The sequence below is a fragment of the Rousettus aegyptiacus genome, unplaced genomic scaffold, assembly GCF_014176215.1.
Source record: "Rousettus aegyptiacus isolate mRouAeg1 unplaced genomic scaffold, mRouAeg1.p scaffold_m13_p_9, whole genome shotgun sequence".
In the NCBI taxonomy this organism is placed as follows: domain Eukaryota; kingdom Metazoa; phylum Chordata; class Mammalia; order Chiroptera; family Pteropodidae; genus Rousettus; species Rousettus aegyptiacus.
This window is the reverse complement of record NW_023416312.1, coordinates 90042053-90063000: the sequence shown is the minus strand read 5'-3', so window position 1 is coordinate 90063000 and position 20948 is coordinate 90042053. Positions and strand designations below refer to the sequence as shown.

At 39.2% G+C, this 20948-nt stretch overlaps 1 protein-coding gene across 1 annotated transcript in view; it reads left to right on the top strand.

Annotated features, from left to right (window-relative positions):
- The first annotated feature begins 8843 nt into the window (after nucleotides 1-8843).
- MCF2 (MCF.2 cell line derived transforming sequence) overlaps nucleotides 8844-20948 on the top strand; it is an 83587-nt gene continuing 71482 nt past the window's right edge. The window contains exon 1 of the mRNA XM_016131164.2: nucleotides 8844-8932. Coding sequence (XP_015986650.2) covers nucleotides 8848-8932 — 85 coding nt within the window. The 5' untranslated portion in view covers nucleotides 8844-8847. The remainder of the gene's footprint in view (nucleotides 8933-20948) is intronic.

Here is a 20948-nt window from a genome sequence, read left to right as displayed (position 1 = left end):
ACCTCAAACATTTACTAATCATTGCCAGCCTGTTCATATTTAAAAATAAGGCCCAGAACAGCTGATTGACGAGTTTGTAGGTGGAGCTGACAAAGGAAAAGCCTTTGCTTTAGTGTGAGAAAGACGAGGAGTAGAATTATATGATGGAGCCCCCTAAATAGCAGAATTTGGAATATTGTAAGGCCTTTCAAGTTCTCCAGAGAAGTCTCCGCTCTTGTGCAAGACTAAGGAGTGCTCTACGTGAATGGAGTAGAAGGTATAAGAGGCAGAGCTGGGGAGGCAGTAGAACGTTTTCCCACACAGAGTCTTTTAATGAATCTTTGTGTTTTTCACCCAAGTCCCTCTCTTGCCTTTTACAGTACATGGTATCTCCAAGACTCCAAACTCCAAGACTTTCCAGGGTTCTTCCAAGCAAATCAGCTCCCTGCGATCCATATTTTTCTGTGAGTCCCCCCCCACCCCACCTAAGCTACAGCTGTAACATTTAATCATGCCTTTATTCACTTTCAACTTTCCAAATTGTGTTGAAATCTCTTCTTTCAGAGGCCCCTTCCCATTCCCCTCATCTTTGTGGATTTATAAAATAAAAAACAAAAATCGTGTGGCCTTAGAACAGAAAAGCAATAAATAGTGCATTCCATCTGCAATGATAAACTACTCAGGCTAATTTTTGCATGGAATAGCTTTGGTTAAACATTGGGAATCAGGTGTGGAAAAGACTGTCCTTTTTTTCATCCTAAAATTCACAGTGGCCCAGAGGGGTCTGCAATAGAAACAGCTAGAAACAGAGACAGAACTGGTTGTTGAGATCCAGCTCAATGCTACAGACTGTCTAGATCTTAATTGCCATCCCAGGCCTCGGGCTCCATGGCTTGGTAGAGGTGGTGGAATTCTCCTCCATCTGCAAGGGTATTGCTAGTCAACCAAAATATCAGTATTTTATTAAAAATTGAAATCTGTTCTCCCCCACCCCCAACCAAGCCTTTTTATTTTGATACTCATACCCCATCCTAAGGTTATTTCACCAGAGACTCCTGGAAACAGACCAAGGTTACGAATAGACTTTGAGAGAACAGCTAAATGACTAGGAAACAGAAAAAGATGCTCAATCTCACAAGTAACCCAGAATCAGTCATTTCAACAACAGTAAGAGACCTAGGAAGGGTTTTAGACATAGGGAGGTCCTCAGAACACTTTGAAAATGTGTGTATCTCGGGTTTGAAATTTTAATGTAGGGTATACTTCTCACATCTCAAGATCTGACTTTTAAAATAACAGTGTTCTAAAGAGAACAAATTTTTTTTTGGTTCAAAAATATCAAGGTTTCAATATTTATGTATTAAAAAAGCATAGTTTCCCTCAACTGAGAGGTAGATAAAATTCGGCATATCCATACAATGAAATGTTATTTAGCCATAAAAAAGAAATGAAGTACTGACACATGCTACAACATGGATAAACCTTGAAAACATTATTCTAAGTGAAAGAAGTCAGACACAAAAGGCCACATATTGTATGATTCCACTTATATAATATTCAGAATAGGAAAATTCATAGAGACAGAAGGTCGATTAGTCATTGGCTAGGGCTGGTGGTGATGGGGTGCTTGGGAGGTGACAGTGATGAAATGTTCTAAAATTAGATTATTGCACAGTTTGCACATCTCTGACTATACTAAAAACCATTGAATTGTATACTTTAAGTGGGAGAACTGTATTATATGTGAGTTATATCTCAATAAAGCTGTTACCAAAAGAAAAAGCATGGTATAATAGAATACTAGAATACCTCAAAGCTGAAAAAAAAGAAAGGCTTTCAGAATAGAGCAAACTTTGTAACAGTCACTTCCTCTAATAAACAACAGAAATTAAAATATTTGCCTTTGAAACAATGTTTTCCTTGGAAAGAAGCGTTGTGCCCGTTAAGATGGCAACAAATGGAAATCTTAAAAAGTGGTAACAAATGAAATAAGTTTCCTGTGGAATGTCCTGAGAAGGGGTAAACTTTAAGTGAATGTCACGGTCTGGTGTCACATTAATTAATTCATTAATTTCTTTGTTCTTACTCAGTCCAGTGTGTCCCAGAGGCTCCCTAGTATTTAATATGCTTTTCTAGGTTTATATATTCATCTCGAAGTTTCCATAATGCCAATACACAGTTAAATGTTGCAGTAATCATAATGCATTAGTTGAGATTCTTTTGGCTGTAAATGATAGAACCTCAACAGCAAACTGGTTTAAGCATAGGAGGAAATTTATTGATCTATGTAACTGAAACATCCAGGGGATGGATATTTCTTCAGGTATGGCTGGATCCAGATGTTCAAATAATCATTTTCACTGCATTGATTTTATTCTCAGGCAGGCTCTATTTGCAGCTCCGGTTTACCTCCCTCATAAATAACGATCTCAGAGAAGGGAACCAGTTTCTTTTACTGGTTTCTGAAAGCCTTGGGATGGTGTATTCATTAGTTTAAACCTATCACAGTGGCCAAGGGAACAGAATACACTAATTTACTATACCTGGGTCATCTTCCCACCCTGGAGTGTGGGTGTGTGTTGGTTGAGGGGTGGGAGTTGGGTGGGGAGTGGATTACTGGTATCTTGTCTGCACCACATGGATTTAGAGTGGGGCAGGGAAGATTTTCCACAGGAATACTGAACTACAGTATTCTGGGCAGGCAAAAACAGATACCCCCTACATATATGGAAACAAGCTAGCATGGTGTGAAACTCAATACAGCCCTTTCTATAATCTAATCATATTTAATCTATACAAATTGTGAGGTTGCTATTATTCCTATTTTACAAATGAGTTTTTGTTTGGTAATCCTCTTGTATGTCAATAAACATCCCGAATCCTGCAGAACCTCTCAAAATCAAGTGTAATAAGTACTAAATAAAGATACCTTTATTTTTGTTGTCACCTTCCACTACTGGCATTTCAGAAATTGTAATTTCTCAAAACCTATACCTAATTTACTACAACAAAATAATATTCCATATTACTCAAATTCCCTCTGCTCTACCTAGGGGAGATAAGATTTATGGATACAGGCAAATGAGATGAAACCTTATATCACTGTTCTAGAGAGAGGAATTTGTTATAAGGCTAGTTCATCCTTAGACTTCATCAAAGAACATTAGTAAAATCCCAAAGGACCTTATTTCTGAAGATGTTAGTTTCCATGGTAAGGCCTGTGGCAAGGGCTCTGAAGACTGCACTATAGAGCAACTTGGTATAAATGAATTTCAATGTACTGTACAAATTGGGGAATATTGAGTCATAGCTCTGCATTTTCTTCAGCCCTGGGAAACCATGACTTCATTTAGTTTTCTTTCAAATAAGTGTCCACAGTAAAATTAAAAGACTGTTGTCGATCCATTATTACTTTATTCACCCATTTGGTTAACGTACATTTCGAGTGCCTACTATATGCCAGGCCCTGGAAGACAGCACTTATTAAGGCAATGCTCCTATCCTTAAGGACCTCAGAACCTATCTAAAACATTGACCTGCGAGCAATTAGAACACATGATGAGAATCAGTATGAAGGAGATAAGAGAAAGGGACATGAGAGAGGATACCTGGCTCAGAGAATGTGGCAAAGCTTCACAGACAGAAGAGGTAATAATTTTGAATGACTGTGTGATTAACCATCCTATGGATGACACAGAAGCAGCCCAGTCTCTCCTATCAATTTGTCTGTCGATCTATCTCTATCTATCATCTCTCTCTCTCTCTCATCATCTATATCTATCTATCTATCTATCTATCATCTATCTATCTATCTATCTATCTATCTATCTATCTATCATCTATCTAACCATCTATCCACTCAATATTTTTTCCAATATTTTTTTCAGAGCTCATAGATGGCAGGTAGTCGAGATTATACTGCATATTTATCTTGCATACAGATGATCCAATTAACAAAAGATCACAAATGCTTTCTTGTGTTCTTAAAGATTCTCCAAGAATCCAATTTTTAAAATTGGACTTTTTATTTTAAGATAATTATAGATTTATAAATAGTTGTAAGAAATGATACAGAGAGATCTCACACACCTTTATCCAGTTTCCCCCAATGGCAATATCTTGCATAACTATAGTACAATATCATAACCAGTATACTGACATTGATATAATCAAGATACAGAACAGTTCCATCATTACAATATCATTTTTAATAATTGCTTTATAATCCATTTCATAGATGTACTATATAATATTTATTAATCTTGTTTGAAAGGCAGGTTGCTTGCTATTTGGGACTATAATAAATAATGCTGTAGAGAACATCCTTGTATATAAAACTTTGCCCAAATCTCTGATTTTTTCTGTAGGGGAAATTCCTTGAAGGAGTTGTCTTGAGTCAAAAGAGATGTACAGTTTAAGCTTCTCATACTGATTACCAAATTGCTTTCCAGAATGGTTGTACCAACCTATACTCCTGCAGTACACAAATGTGCTTGGCTCACCACATTAACCAATGCTGAGTATTTTAAAAATCTTTGCCAATTTGATGAGTGAAAAATTATATCCTGGGATTCTTTGGTTTATTTTATAATGATTGAATTACATGTATACATATGTACGTATATGTATATATTAGATTATTTTTTTCTCCCGAAAGTTATCTGTTCCTATCTTTTGACCATTTTCATTGAATTTTCTTATTAATTATAAATATTATTTATATGTTAAGGATTTTTAAAACATTTTTTGCATTTTATTTTATTATTAGTTTCAAATATACAGTACATTGGTTAGACGTTTATATAGTTTATGAAATGATCCCCCTGATTAGTCTATCTCCCCTCTGGGTCTACATATAACTATTATCTTACTGCTGACTATGTTCCCTATTTCCCTATGCGGTGCTCCCCATCCCTGTGGCCATCTATTGACTACCCATTTGTACTTTTTTTACCCTTTACCACTTTCTCCCAGCCTCTCCACTTCCCTTCCCTCTGGCCATCGCCAGATTGTCCTCTATATTTGGAGTTTGTTTTTGATTAGTTTGTTCTTTTTGTTCCTTAGATTCCACATATAAGTGAAATCACATGGTATTTATCTTTCTCCGTCTGACTTATTTCACTCAGCACAATAACCTCTGGGTCCATCCATGTGGTTGCAAATGATAGGATTTCATTTTCTATGGCTGAATAATATTCCTTTGTATACATGAACCATAATTTCTTTATCCAATCCTCTGTTGATGGGCATTTGGGATGCTTCCATATCTTGGCCATTGCGAATGGTGCTGTCATGAACATAGGGATGCATAGGGCTTTACAAATTATTGTTTTGATTTTCTTTGGATGAATACCTAGACGTGCAATTGCTGGGTCAAAAGGTAGATCCATTTCTAATTTTTTGAGGAACTTCCAGACTGCTTTCTATAGTGGCTGTACATGTTAAGGATATTTTAAAGTTTTATTGAAATATCATGCATTTTACTCATTTAAACTGTACAATTCAATACCTTTTAGTATAATCACAGAATTGAGCATCCATCAGCATGTTCAATTTTAGAACATTTCAATACCCTAAAAAAAAGAACTCTAGTCCACTTAGCTGTTACCTCCGATCCCTTAATTTTTCCCATTCCCTGGCAACTACTATTCTATCTCTATATTGCCTATTCTGGACAGTTCATATAAATGGCATTATAACATGTATGGTCTTTTGTGACTGGTACCTTTCCCTAAAGTACATTATTTTCAAGTTTCATCCTGGTTGTAGCATGTATCAGAATTTCATTCCTTATTAAAGCCAAATAATAATTCATCTCCATTCATCTGTTGTTAGATATTTAAGTTGTTTCAACCTTTTGGCTATTATGAATAATGTTGCTATGAACATTTGTGTACCAGTCTCTGTGTGGACACATTTTCATTCCTCTTGGGTAGATACCTGGAGTGGAATTGCTATAATAACTCTATACTGAACTTTTCTTAAGGAACCGCCAAACTTTTTCCCATGGTCACTGCAATATCTTACACTCACATCAATGAATGAGGGTTCTATTTTTGTTACATTCTTGCCAACATTTGTTATTGTCTGTCTTTTTTTATTATAACTATTCTAGCGTGTGTGAAGTGGTATTGCATTGTGGTTTTGACTTGCAGTTACTCGATGGCTAACGATGTTGAGCCATTTATTTCTTGACCATTGTACATCTTCTTTGGAGACATGTCTGTTTAAGTTCTTTTCCCATTTTTAAAGTCCATTTATTTGTCTTTTTATCTTAGAGTTGTAAGAGTTCTTTATACATTCTGGAGTAGACTCTTGTCAGATATATGATTTCCAAACATTTTTATCCCATTCTGTGAGTTATCTTCTCATTTTTCTGATAGTGTATTTTGGTGCACATGAATTTTTTAACAAATGAAATCTAACTTATCTTTTGTTGCCTCTGCCTTTGGTGTGATATCTAAGAAACCATTGCCCAATGCAAGATCATGGAGATTTATGCCTTTGTGTTCTTCTGATAGTTTTGTAATTTTAGCTCTTGCATTTAGGTCATTGATCTATTTTGAATAATTTTTGTATATGATGTAAGGTACAGGTCCAATTTCATTCTTTCGTGCATAGATATCCAGTTGTCCTAGCACCGTTTGTTGAAAATAATATTCTTTCTCCATTGATTTATCTTAATTGCTAATTTCACTCTCCAGACACCAGCACTGTTAGCATTTTATATCCTTCCCTACCATTTTCTATACATATACATATGTATAGGATTTTAAAAAGTGGGATCAAACTATACATACTGTTTTTCATCTTCCTTTTTTTCACTTGACAATATAGCAGGGCGTCTTTCCACATATGGATCAACTGCATACTTTCTTATTATGCTAAGTAAATCCTTCTCCATCCCATGATTATAAAAATATCCTCTGATATAGTCATCTAGTACTTTTATAGACCGCTATTCTTATTTATTTTTAACTTAAATTGTTGTAAAAGAACAATGACCATAGCATCAGTGGAATTCTTAACGTCATCTTGTCCACAAGAGAGCGGACACTTGAAAGCGGTTGCTCCTCTCCCCTCTACACATATTCAAGCGAGGGGCTGGCAAATATTCTGCCTTTTGACTTGACACATTCAGACAGAGCTTAAACTGGTGAGAGGAAGAAAGGGAGGGAGGGAGGGGGAGGAGGAGAGAGAGGGAGAGAGAGAGAGAGACAGAGAGAGATTGAGTTCCTTCCCTACTCATTCTTGCCTTTTGTACTTTGTTCAGGCCCATTCTCCTCAGGTATAAATAAGTGATTCCCCATAGAGTGTTTTAAAATATCCACTTGGAATGATTGGCCTATATAACATCAGACCACTCTCCTGACAGAGCATTCTGAAAAGGATAGGATTAAAGAAAGAAGTGGCACTTGAAATTTCCATAAAGACTTCTAGCACTGGAGTAAAACTGGGCAAATCCTTGTGGTACTGACTCGGTTTCAAACTTGCACAGTTTTAATGTTGACACTCCCTGGCCTCTTCTCAGCCGCTGCAGCTTCCTGGGCAATGCTCCCGCAGGCCCTGCTCACTCCTTTCCTTCCAGACCTGCGGAGTCCCATCTTTCCCTTGCCCCATCCCTGAGGGCTTTGGGGAATGTGTAGAGCTCTAACTCCTTTGGTTTCCTACTTGGCTTCTTTAAGGAGTTACCTCCCCTTGCCTTCCAGTTTTCTTGTGCCCCTTTCTAAGACGTGTGAGTGATGGCAGCCCGGGTGTCCATATAGGAGGCTTCCTAGGACTCCGGAGATTGAGAATCAGGGATCTGGAGGGCACAAAATTTAGCATCCCCAAGAGACCAGAATGAGAGTATGAGAGTGAGAGTGAGACTGAAAGTGAGTGAGAGAGAGAGAGAGCACGAAAGAGAGAGAGAGAGAGAGAGAGAGAGAGAGAGAGAGAGAGAGCGCGCGTGTGTGTGTGTGTGTGTGTGTGTCTGTGTGTGTCTGTGTGTGTTCGCATTGGGGGTGGGGTGGTCGTATTCCAGCTTCGGCACAGAACATTTTAGACTGTCCAGGGCTGGTCTCCTCTTGTCGCCAGCAGGGATAGCAGCAGTCCTGGAAGGCCACCTGCCTGTGCCCGCACTGAATAACTCCCCCGCGCGGCGAATCTTTGCCTGGCCAGTGAGAGCTGGGATGCTAAGGAACCGCCAAGACTTGCAAGAGTTGCCATGGGAGTGCGAGGCCGGGCCGGCTCCTCCCACCACGTGTGCTCGCCTAGCCCAGCCTTCCCTCCCTGACAATGGGCGACGCCACAGGGGTTCTCCCTTTTGGCTACTTGAGCCCCTCCTCCACATCCCCCGCCTCCTCTCATCCTCCTAGAAGCTAAGCGGGGGCGTGTATCCGCACCCTAGAGGAGTTGCCTTCGCGGTGGCGGCGGCCAGAAGCACTCCACCGAGGCCCCAAACTCTGAGCAAGTTACCAGGCTCCGGGCGCTCCACGTTCTCCGGGCTCCAGCGTCCCTGACCCCACTAGCGGGCTCAGGCAAGCAGGCAAGCAGGCAAGCAGGCAAGCAGGCAAGCTGGCTGCAGCGGGGCTGAGCGGGGCGGGCTGCAGGACCCTTCTGGCGGTCCGTGGACGCGCAGGGGCGGACGCGGGGCGGAGTTCGCCGGCCGACGGCTGGGGTGGCGGTCGGGGTTCGGACTCCCGCATGCGGACGGCGGCGGAAGACTCCCGGCCCTACCTGGGTTCGCCCACGCTAGTGCCGCAGCACGTGCTTCAGGCCCCCGTGCCACGGATCTCTGTGGTGGGCAGCAGGACCCTGGGCCTGCCCCTGAACCAGGACCGTTGCACGTTTGTGTCAACTGCCCAAGCGATTCCTCTGCAGGTGGACATGGGCATGGCTCTGCAGCGCCTGAGGATTGCGGAGAGGTACGGCAAGAACTACCTCTGCCTCCTGCAAGCGGTCTTCGTCGCAGGTAGGTGCCCTCCTGCGCGCGCCGCCCGGCGGCCCCGGCTCCTGACTAGCTCACTCGCGCGCTCCACTCCTCACCAGCTCCCTCCCCAGCCCGCCCAGCCGGCGTGCACACTTTGTCTTCCCTGGCCCCCCGCACACGCACACCGGACCCCACTGCGGTGGCGCTCCCAGCTCCCGTTGTTCCTCTGCGCGCCGCCGCCGCGCTGCAGGGTGCACCTCTCTCCCAGCTCGGTCTCGCAGGCGCACCGTGAGAAAGTGCGGGTGGCAGGGTGAGGATGTCTCCGCTGTGGTTGGTTCAGGTCCCCTCTCCACTCCTCACCCGCTTCTGTGTGTCACCGGAGCGATGGGGATAGACGGTATCTTCCAACTGCGCCTCCCGCAGTCCAGAAGCCGGCCTCCGAGGGTGCACTTGCCTTGTAATATTCCCCGAATGTTGGAAAAGCAAGGGGCGGGGGTTGAAAAATACGTGCGGGGGAACGGAGTCCGTAAAAGCTCTGGGATTTTGAGACGGCTGCACTGCAGTTGGAGGGGGAGTTTGCAGAGAAGCGGTGCTGCCGCCGACTCGGGCTTTCACCCTACTAGTCTATCTTTTCAGCTTGGTCCATGAGCTTCCTGCCTCGTGGGGTCCTCGCTACAAAGGCAGAAGTTTTTGTTTGTCTGAAAACGCCAACTCACCAAACCTTTAGTGCCATTGTCGTGCTTCGGGTCAGGGGTGTGAGTGATGTAACGTGGGCTCGGTCACTTACCAGCCGGGATGCACTCCGTTTACCCAGCCGGAGGTGCTAAGCTTTGGGGTTGGGTCTCCAGGCTTTGCAGCACCGAGGACATCAGTTCTTTTGGGACCTTGCAGAATGGGGTGCGGGAGCAACCCTAGAACAGAGTGCAACTCTGGGACCTTAAGTTCAACCACAGCTTTTCAGACAAGGCTGCGAGGCACTGCAATTAATGTCTTCCTCTACTCCCATTGTCGTTTTGGTTTAGCAGGTGCTAAGCCTTGAAATAGAAGTTTTTGGCATCCGAAAAATGAATTGGTGACAATTTTCCTCAAATGAGGGAGCCACCACACGTGGTTCAGCTATTCTTCATTATTCAGGGCTATCCACCAATCCAAAAAAATTGGCAGGCCCTCGTTTTCTGGGCATTAGGACACATCACAGCACCTAAAGGACACTAGTTGCTGTGCCGTGTTATCACGCAGGCTTGCAGTGCTTTTCTGCCTTTCAGCGTTTTTAGCAGCGACTTCTACCTCCGTATGGACCAACAGAGTGTCCTGGTAGTGTTTTTCACCTATGCTGTTAGAACATACACAGTAACTTGAGAATAGAATTTCTCGTATTTAAAATATATATATGTATATATATATACACACATATATATATTCATATATTTAAAAATAGGTTTACAAAGCTTTTCATTATGGTACAGAACTTTCTGAAAGATCATTTCAATAATGACTAGAGACCGCTCACTCCCAGAAACACGCTACAGTGTGATAAGCTAATTACACGTGCTCATGCAGGATCTGTTGGGGAGCAGCAGGAAGAGGAAAGGATTGACTCCACTTAGGGAGTTAAGGGAAGGCTTCATGGAAGGGGTGATGCCTGAATTGAATCTTCAGGTATGCATGCCAATTCCCAGGAGGACTGAGATGGCGATAGACTGTGGTAAGGATAGGTAGAGAGATATTCTAGGCAAATAAAATAAGATGTGCAAAAACAAGGAGAAAGGCCACAGCATAGTAGGTTTGGTGAACTGTTTTTTTTTTTTTAATGGTTAGAGTGTAAATTTCGGAGAGTACAAGTGAGAGAAATTTGGAGAGGTAGGCAGGAGCTGGATTAGGCAGAGCCTTGTAAGTAGCATATTAAACGGCTTTCTTTGTAAGGCAATGGGGAGCCATCGGAGTGTTTTAAGTGGGAGAATAGAGCAAGGCTGCTGCATATGGTTGTGCAGGTTGTGCAGTGCAAACCCTTAGGGGCTCCATTCACACAAACTGGCCCCGTGAATGATGGCCTTGCTAGGGTTGTACGGTGCACAATGCTCATGGTGATCAGCAGTAGCAATGCATGATGGGGCTTCTAGCTTTTTACAAATATCGCTCTGGTAGTTGTGTAGAGGACAAACACAGTGTGTTGAGTATGCAGCAGAGAGGAAGAGGACCAGAAGTAGAGTGGCCAGTTAAAAAGCTTTTGTAGAAAGCAGGGCAAGAGTGGGTGAAGGCATGGATTAAAGTCAGTTTTCCAAATGAGGTAAAGGAGGGATATGTGAGAAATTGAGAGGGTAAAATTGATTTGATTTGGTGGCTAAGTGTGAGGCTTGGGAGACATGGAAGTAGACTAGGTTAATTCCAGTTTTTTGATTAGGGCTACTGGGCAGAGAGAGATATCATTAAGGCAGGAAATGGAAGAGGAAGAGAAAATTTTAGGTTCAATTTTGGGTATGTGGTTTCTGTGGAACATTCAGAGGGAGCTGACCAATAGGTCAGGAGCTGGGGGAAAACAATCTTATTTGTTACTCTCACCTGTGGCATCCATTAAACAACTGGTACTGAAGTTCTTTCCTTAAATCTACTTATATGGGTTATTTTGATAACTCAGAAAGTCTAGCATGGAAGTAGCCACATTTACTATAAAATTACACTTTGAATATGCCCTTAAATAATGTTTTTTTCCACACTGTCTTTACCTGATGATGGAAAAACAAGGAAAAAAAAGGAAGAAATGTTTTGCATTCCTTGCAGGACAAAAGAATGTAAACTATACTGATCTACCTAAGGTAACTGCAGATAACTCAGATAAGTAGTTGTGAAAACTACTGTTGACTGCAAATTTTATTTTATCAGAGCTTAGCTCAAGATGTATAAATCTCAGCAAAGTTAATTCTTCAGTATACATTGCAGTATGGCATAAAATGTACTTCAGTTATCATGGGTAATTTGCTGGGTAGCACTATGTGTAGAGTTGTTCCACATAACTGATTTTATGGATAACTGAGGTTGAGCACTTTTAATGCTTGATTCCCCCCCCCCAATTCTCTAGTCATTTTGGATTGAAAGCTATTAAAAAGATTATTGGCCTTCCTCACTCTCAAACCTGGGAATAATTGCATCTTTTCTTAATGACTCAAGATTATCCTTGTAATAGCATTAGTTATTTTAATGTGCTGTATATAGTGTTGCTTCAAGGTCTCCTAAACTGTGGAGAAATGTTTGTTGCTACATTATGTTGGACACAGATTGTTCTGCCTCTTGATTTGTAATGCCTGTTTTTCTAATCTCTATATATTCCTCTCTTTGTTAGCTGTCATTTCTTGCTGCTGCTATTTTAGTGGTTTCTACCAATCAGCATTTACTGTCTAATTCTATACGCTCCTTTTGATGTGCTGTTATAAAGTAGGAAATAATACAACCAAACTTGTTACAATTGTCTGCAAAATATGAGTAAAAAGACTATGAGTAGGTCTGTGGTAGTCTACTAGTTATGTTTATGAACTTTCGTATGGACTCTGTGATATCTATTTTGATGGCATGAAAGATTTTTATTTTCTTTATTTCTAGTTCTTAGTTGTGTTCTGGAGGATTGATAACTGTTAAATAAGTTATCAGTAAAACATGGATTCTCTTGTAAATGGAGGTCTTACAATATATGAAATCGTGATATTTTACTTTTGTGTAAAACAAACAAATATGTATTCAAAATCAATCAGAAAATCAAGATGCATTTATTCATTGCGTTTCTCAGGCATGCGTGTAAGTGCTTGGCACTAGGAAGCACTTCAGTCTTAGAAGTTGCCCCCAAGGGTTGAAAGCAAATGTCCCTGTACACTAACTTCTCAGGCAAGCATCCTCTGAAGGCATTATAAAAATCCTGTACCTCGCCTGCCCCAGGGCAAAAGCAGAGGTCAGTCCCCATAAGAGGAGATACCTCTTATCTGATTGCTACCAGGGTGAGTATCCCTTTCTATTGCTGCCAAGGTCTTGTCCCAGAGGCAGTTGGCTCCTGGCAAGAGACCAGTATCACTAACAGAATGTCCTCCCATTTATTTTTCACCCAAACCTTCCCCTCATTGTACATGTATGACAGATGTAAGTGTGTGACTGACTTCTAGTTACATTCAGCTCTGGAAAGGTGACATTGAGCAAAGACCTAAAGGAGGTGAGGAAGTCATCAGGGGTATATGAGTGGGGGATTGTTCCAGGCAGAGTGGGCAGTCGATGTCAAGGCCCTGAGATGAGAGAATACTGACAAGTTCAAGGAACAGGAAGGGAACCAATGTGATTGAAGCAGTGAATGCATTCAAGTATATGTGAGCACGTGTGCATGTGTGCTTGCATGTCTGTGTGCATGTTACATGTGTGTGCGCATGTCTGTAATGAAGCCAGAGAGGTGATGGGTCTGGATCATACAGAGCTTGGTAAGGACTTTGGCTTTTACCTTGAGTCAGATGGGGAGCTATAGAAAGGTTTTGAGAAGAGTGACTTACAACCTTCCCGATGTTGTATGGAGAATAGGCTAAATGTAGGACAAAGGCGAAAGGAGGAACACCAATTAAGAGGCTATTAGGATGAATGGTGGTGGCTTGAACGTGAGAAGTAATAATGGATGTGGCGAGCAGTGGTCAGATTTTGAAGGCAGAATCCAAAGGATTTGCTAATGGTTTGACCATGTGGTATGAGAGAAAAAGAGTGAAGGATGACCCTAAGAGTTTTGACTTAAGCAAGTGGATAATAGGAATTGTCATTAATGAAGATGGAGATGCCTGCAAGGGGAGTGGGTGTGTGGGGGAATTCAATGAAAATCTGAAGTTTGGTTTGGACCTGTTAACTTTTAGGTGTTTATTAGCTGTCCATGCAGAGATGTCGAGGAGGCATTTGGACATAGGAGTCTGGCATTAAAGAAGTTACTAGGCTGAAGACATAAATTTGGAAGTCTTCTGCCTTATAGTTGGTATTTAGGCCTTGATCAGTGAGTATAGAGATCAGTCAGAAGAGACAGTTGTTTGTGTCTCACCAATGAAGACTCGTGGATGACCTATGACTCTTCCCTAAAACAACATTTATTTGAGGAAGAAGGAAAGCACAAAGTGGAAGCAGTGCTCCCAATAGACAAATCATTTCTGTGGTTTGTTGTTCAAGTGTTTATGCTGTCAGATTTGCTTACAGGTCACTTTGACTCCTGTTCCTTTGCTCACAGTCTGGAACCAATGTAATCAGCCTGGGGATGAAGAAGATGTCTATGTTTAAAGCTGTCCAAAGAGAGAAGCTACAACTTCAGTGTTAAATGATCTTTCTTTATGTGTATAAGAAATCTGTAGTTTAGTCATTTATGGCTTAAATTCATGCTGCAGATGAATCACTTTCCATATTAGTCTTCTTCAGTAGAAATGCTAAGCAATCACTGTTATTTTCCAGTTAAACAGATCTTTATTCAGTTATTTCCTATAATTTTCAATATATATTATAGTTTCCTTTAAAAATTATATTTCAATGGAAAACTAAGGTCTGATTGCAAATTGGAAAGAAAGACTGTTTTACATTCACAGTAAAGTTTGGGGCTTATGAAATAGCTGAATTAGCAAATATAGTGACATTTTAATATATTGAAATTTAGTCTTAAAGGAAGGTTGTCTTCTTTCTGGCTTTCTTTGAAATATTTATTAATTATATTGTCACCTCTACCATGAAGAAATTAAGTCGACTGTTAGCCCTGCTAATGCTGGGAAAGTAGACTTTTTAGCAGCACTTATAATTTACATTTGTGTATTTGTCTCTGGAAATTTATGAGCCAGAAACTTTATGGAGATTATGTCTGCTCTGTTTTCAGATAATTTTTTTTGCATTAATATGGAAAGGAAGATGAGCCACTCCTAACAAGGGGGAGCAGAAAAGAGTTTTGTTAACAAGAGTGCAAATGGGAGAAACAAGATCTCATTTTCATTTTAAAAACAGCTTTATTGAGATATAATTCAAATATCATACAATCAGCCCGTTTAAAGTATACATTTCAGTGGTTTTTAGTGTAATCACAGAGTCGTGCAATCATTACAAGTTTAGAACATTCCCATCATCCCCACAAGAATCCCCTGCACCCCATTAGCCTTACCCATTAGCTTTCACTCCCCATTTCCTCCCAGCAGCCCTTCCCACTAGCCCCTAGTGGCAAATAATATACTTTCTATAGATGTGCCTATTCCGGATATTTCAGATAAATAGAGTCATGTAATATGTGATCTCTCGTGACTGGCTTCTTTCACTTAGTTGAACGTTTTCAACTTACATTCCTATTGTAGCACTTGTCAGTACTTCATTCTTTTATATGGCTGAATATTACTGCATTGTAGAGATGTAGACCACATTGTAATTACCCATTCTTCAGAAGATGAACATTTGAGTTGTTACCACCTTTTAGCTATTATGAGTAATGTTGTTATAAACATGCTTACATAAGTTTTTGTGTGGGTATATGTTTTCATTTCTCTTTATATACCTGAGAGTGGAAGTGCCAGGTTATAGAGAAACTGTATGTTTAATCTATTGGGGAACTCCAAGACTATTTTCCAAAGCAGCTGTACCATCTTATATTCCTACCATTATTGTATGAGGATTCCAATTTCTCCATATCCTTTCCAGGATCTGTAAATCTCTGTCTTTTTGATTCCAGACATCCAAGTAGGTATGAAGTGGTTGCTCATTGTGGTTTTGACTTGCATTTCCCAGAAGTACTAGTGATGTCTAAAATCTCTTCATGTGCTTATTGGTTATTTGTATACTTTTTTTGGATAAATGTCTATGCAGATTCTTTACACATTATTAAATAGGGTTATTCTTTTTACTGTTTAATTGTAAAAGTTTTTTTATATAGTCTGGATTCAAGGTCCTTGTCAGATATTTGATTTGCAAATATTTTATCCCATTTTGCGGGTTGTCTTTACTTATTTTTTATTTTGTTTAAGCCTTTGTTTTCAAATATTTTTTTAATTGAGGTACAATTGACAGTATAACATTTCAGGTGTACAATGTAATTATTTAATATTTGCATATATTGCAAAATGATTACAAGAAGTCTATTTAACATTCATCAGCATAGTTTAAAAAGTTCTTTTTTGTGTGATGAGAACTTTTAAAATCTGATCTTTTCTCTTAACTTTTAAATATGCGATGTGATATTGCTAACTATAGTAACCATGCTGTATGTTACATCCTTGTGACCTTTATTTTGTAACTGGAAGTTTGTACCATTTGACCCCCTTCATCCATTTCACCAACAGGCTCCAAACCAATAATCTGTTATCTTTTCTCTTTATCTATGAACTTGTTTTTGTTCATTTTAGATTCCGCGCATAAGTGAGATCATATGGTATTTGTCTTTATCTGATATTTCACTTAGCATAAAAACTTCAAGGTCCATCCGCGTTGTGACAAATGGCTACATTTCAATCTTTTCTTTGTGGCTGAATAATAGTCTGTGTGTGTGTGTGTGTGTGTGTGTGTGTGTGTGTATACATATCTTGCAACTTCTTTATCCATTCATCCATTGATGGACACTTAGGTTGTTTTCATATCTTGGCTATTTTAATTATGCTGAGATGGATATGGTGGAGAAGATATATCTTTTCTAGTTAGTGCTTTTGTTTTCTTCTGAGAAATACCCAGAAGAGAACTGCTGTTTCATATGGTAGTTCTATTTTAAAATTTTTGAAGAATCTCCTACTATTTCCATATTGGCTGCACCAATTTACTTTCCCATCAATAGTGCCAAGGGTTCTCTTTTCCCTATGTCCTCACCAACAACTTGTTATTTCTTGTCTTTTTGGTAAGAGTAGCCAGTCTAACAGGTTGTGAGGTGATACTGTGGTTTTGATTTGTATTTCCCTGATGATTAGCGATGTTGAGCATCTTTTCATGTACCTGTTGGTCTGTTTTTTTTTTTCCCTTGTCTCCTGTGCTTTTGGTGTTATATATAAAAAAATATTGCCTAATTCGAGATCACAAAAGAGTCAAACCTATATTTTTGTCTGAGTTTTGTAATTTTAGCTCTTACATTTAGGCTCTTGATCTACTTGCTGTCAATTTTTGTGTATGATGTGAGTTAGGGTCCAACTTCATTCTCTTGCATGAGAATATATCCAGGTGTTTCCAGAACCATTTGTTGAAAAGAATATTGTTTCCTCACTGAAATGTCTTGGTATCCTGGTTTAAAATCAATTGACCATAGATGTAAGTGTTTATTTTTAGACTCTCAATTCTCCCCACCCCTGACCTTTCTATAAATCTATTGTTATAGCTATATCACATTGTCTGGATTATTGTTGCTGTGTACTAAATTTCAAAATTGGGAAGTATGAATTTTCCAATTTTGTTCTTTCTCAAAATTATTTTTGGCTATTCTGGGACCCTTGCATTTCCATATTAATTTTAGGGTTAGCTTGTTGTCATTTTCTGCATAAAACACTAACTGGGATTTTGCTAGGGATTTCATTGACTCTGTAGTTCAATTTAGGGAATGTCCGAACCTCCTTTTTTATGGTTGTACAAATTGAGTTTCCCCACATGTGAGATATTTGCATTAAAGGTATTTGGGAATTATTTACTATAATGCAGTATGGCCCATCAGTGCTCATTTTAGATGGTTATTCATCTATAGTTTTTTCATGAGTTTTAAAGGATTATAGTATGTTAAATAATTCCTATCATGAGAATTTTCTAGAGACTCTCCTAAAAGCTTAAGAGGCAAAAAAGGAAATAGCCACAAGAGTTCTCCCAAGGAAAAACAAAAGCACAAATGAAGACAAAAACAACAAAATGTAATCACTAACTCATTTGCCTTAGTGGTTGTGATTCAACATTCGGCATACCAGTGTGTGTGGGGCTAAGGCAGGATAACAGGGAAAACGAGAGGCACGTGTTTTGATACCACATTGACCAGGAATCTGCAAAGACCTTTCCAGGCTGGACAAGACCGTTTGTCAATCAAGTGTGTAATCCCCTTTTCTATGGCAGGAGATGTCTTTTAGAAAAGGAGATTGCAGAGCTGAACAGATAAGCTTGGGCCAACTCTGCTGCGGATTTGCTGATGCTTTAAGCGGGAAAAAACATTTATTTATTCTTATTTTTACATTCAGTAAATTGCCACGTATGCATTTCTGTTTATGGAGTGATTCAGTTCCTCTCAAAATTTACTTACATGTGTTGGGTTTCTGAATAATGAATTCATTAGGCCACGATTGTTAGGGAGCTTCCTAAGACAATGGCGGCTCCCGCTGCTGTATAAGGAAAACCTGCTGTCTCCATTGAGTGGTTTTTAATCTGAAGGAGGGAGGAAGGAAAAACTTTCCATAGCTTTGCTCTCAATTAAGCACCTCCCAGAGAAAGAGAGGCCCAGCAACCTGGGACACCAGGCTCTTGGGTGGAGGTCACTTCCCTGTCATTTCCCACCTGCTGCACCTCAATTTTCTCATGTACTTTTTGGCCCTCCTTTCATCTCTCTCTCCTTGGTTTCTCCTCTTTATTTCTTTTTTGCCTAATGCGTTACATATTTGTTTTTTTCTGTGTGTGGCTTTTTTAATTGGTAAGGAAGTATCTTTTATTTCCTCATTTTCTTACGTTTTAAGATTAAATTATTTATATGTGATCTTTGCAAAACATGTAAACAATACACATGTCCATAAACTAATAGGTGAAAATCACCCTTGTGCCTAGCCTGTTCTTACTCTCTGCAGGAAAGCACTGCTAACAGCTTGAGTTAGTGCCATTGGAACTTTTCTGTGGATGTAGATATAGTTGTTCCACTCAAAAACATGGATTGATCACCTCCTATGTGCTAGACACTGTTGGAATATTTCAATGAGCAAAAGAGACAAAAATCTGTGCCTTCAGGGAGCTTATTTCTAACTCATGAGAGCAACAATAAAGAATCCATGTGTATCTAGGTATTTTACCAGACTGGGATCGTGCCCCATGTATTGACCTATGACTTGCATTTGAATACGTTTATTTTAAAAAATATTTTATTATGAAATTTTTGGTACAAGAATACAGGAAACAAAGTATATAATATAAAATCATTTTGTTATGTTGTTTAAAACTTTTTCTTTCATAGAGTACAAAGAGGTTACTGTATCTTTTCAGCACAAAGAAAGCATTTGCCCAGTTTTATCTTAGTGAGCTTATAGTTTAAATAAACTCATGGAGAAGCTGGTGTATTTAAGAATGGTGCATTCTTTACACAATTGTTCACACTGCTTATGCCTGAATAAGTAGAAAATTTTATTTAATCTTTCCTTACTGTACTTCCTTGATATAGAGACCACCTCAGCTACTTAGGAAATTAGTTAACATTAAAGTCAGATTCTAATTCATATATTATTTAAGAAATGAATCAGGATTTATCTGAAGTATATTTATGGGTGTAAAGAGATAATGTCTTTAAAATAAAAATACCAGTGTCACCATTATTAGTTTAATTTATTGATATTCAAGTAATCGCTTGCTCAATTAACAAGAAGTGGAAGTTTGAACTTAAAAAATCTAATTATCATTTCCCAATCCCCCCAAACAGTTTCATGAAAACATTTTCTTCACTGGAAATCAAGTTTTAAAATCAAGCTATATATATACTTTAAATGTGTATGTATATATACATATATATTATATACATATTTCATATATTACATGCAATTACATACTGACTTCATTTTTAATAAATTGCTGATGACTCTCTTTATAAAGCTTCTAGGCAAAATAGAAAGCTTGAAGATGCTACTGGAATATTACTTTTGAATAACCTTGTGGATAATCTTGTGCCTGAGTTGTCTGTTAGTGGTTGGGCTGGCCTTTCAAATGTACTTTGGCCAGGTTAGCATCAGCAGCTACTGTCAGCCAGGAGTATTCTTCACATTCAGGGGCACTGTGGGTTTGCAGCTCATCAAGCTTCCATTTGTATTCTCGTGTCACTGATAGTGAAGTCAAAGCATTAGCTGTTTAATATACAGACTGACGACAAGAAAAAACATAGGAAATTATTTTAAATATTTCCTCTGTTTAAACTGAAATGGTATCCTTAGACTCTTTGATGACACTTAAAAGTAATATGTGTATGTAAAGGGACGTCTTTGAGTTTGCAATTACAAGCCAGATCATGTGATTAGTCACAGAGCAAAAAGCAGGAACCTTGTTTTTATTTGCCATTTTTCACTTGTTGATTTACAACAAGAGGGTCAGTTTTGCTTCTTTAGTTGACACATTCCAAGGACCACTAACGGATACACGTTTTTCTGCATGCCTTATAAACTAAAGTACATAATTTTAATTGGATTTACCTTTGCAAATGCTGTGTATTTCAAAATTACATTTTCTGAATCCAAGAAGAGATAAATAGGCATAGAATAGGAGATCTGACATTTAGTCATATGTCTACACGAATATTGTGAGTTCTGACATTAGTGGGTCATCTTGTCTATTTTTATAGCTTGTGCTTTAGATAGCTGCTCTCCAAAGGCTTGATGTTATAATAAAAACTTAAAAAGAGGCTAATGTTAATATTTACCTGTTGCCAAGCTAGTATATTTAGAATTGTCTAGTGGTGGCTGTGGCTATAGTGGTTAGGAGCTGTCATTTTGTCTTTAAGCTCATGTTCAAACTTGTCCCCCACTATTTGCACTGTGGCTACTGCATGAGGGTGATTTGGATGAATAAAGTAATGCCCTTTGATTTATATGCGTTTTCCCCAAATTTCTTTTGGTAAGGAATAATCTGGAACATTCAAAATTGTGTGATGAAGGGCTTTTTTTTTTTTTTAAAAAAACTGTGCTTTCAGAAGGACCCCAAAAAAGCTAATTCTCAAAGACATTTATTTTCATAACAGATAATGTAGAGTTTTAAAGATGATGCCGATACATCTTAAAAGCCTGTTTACCATAGTTCTGGCATTGAGCAAAAATTTTGTGAATTATTATGGACTTCAAATTTTAAAAGACACATGATCAGATCACCAAAAAGAGCTTTAGCACTGGAAGAGTGGCTC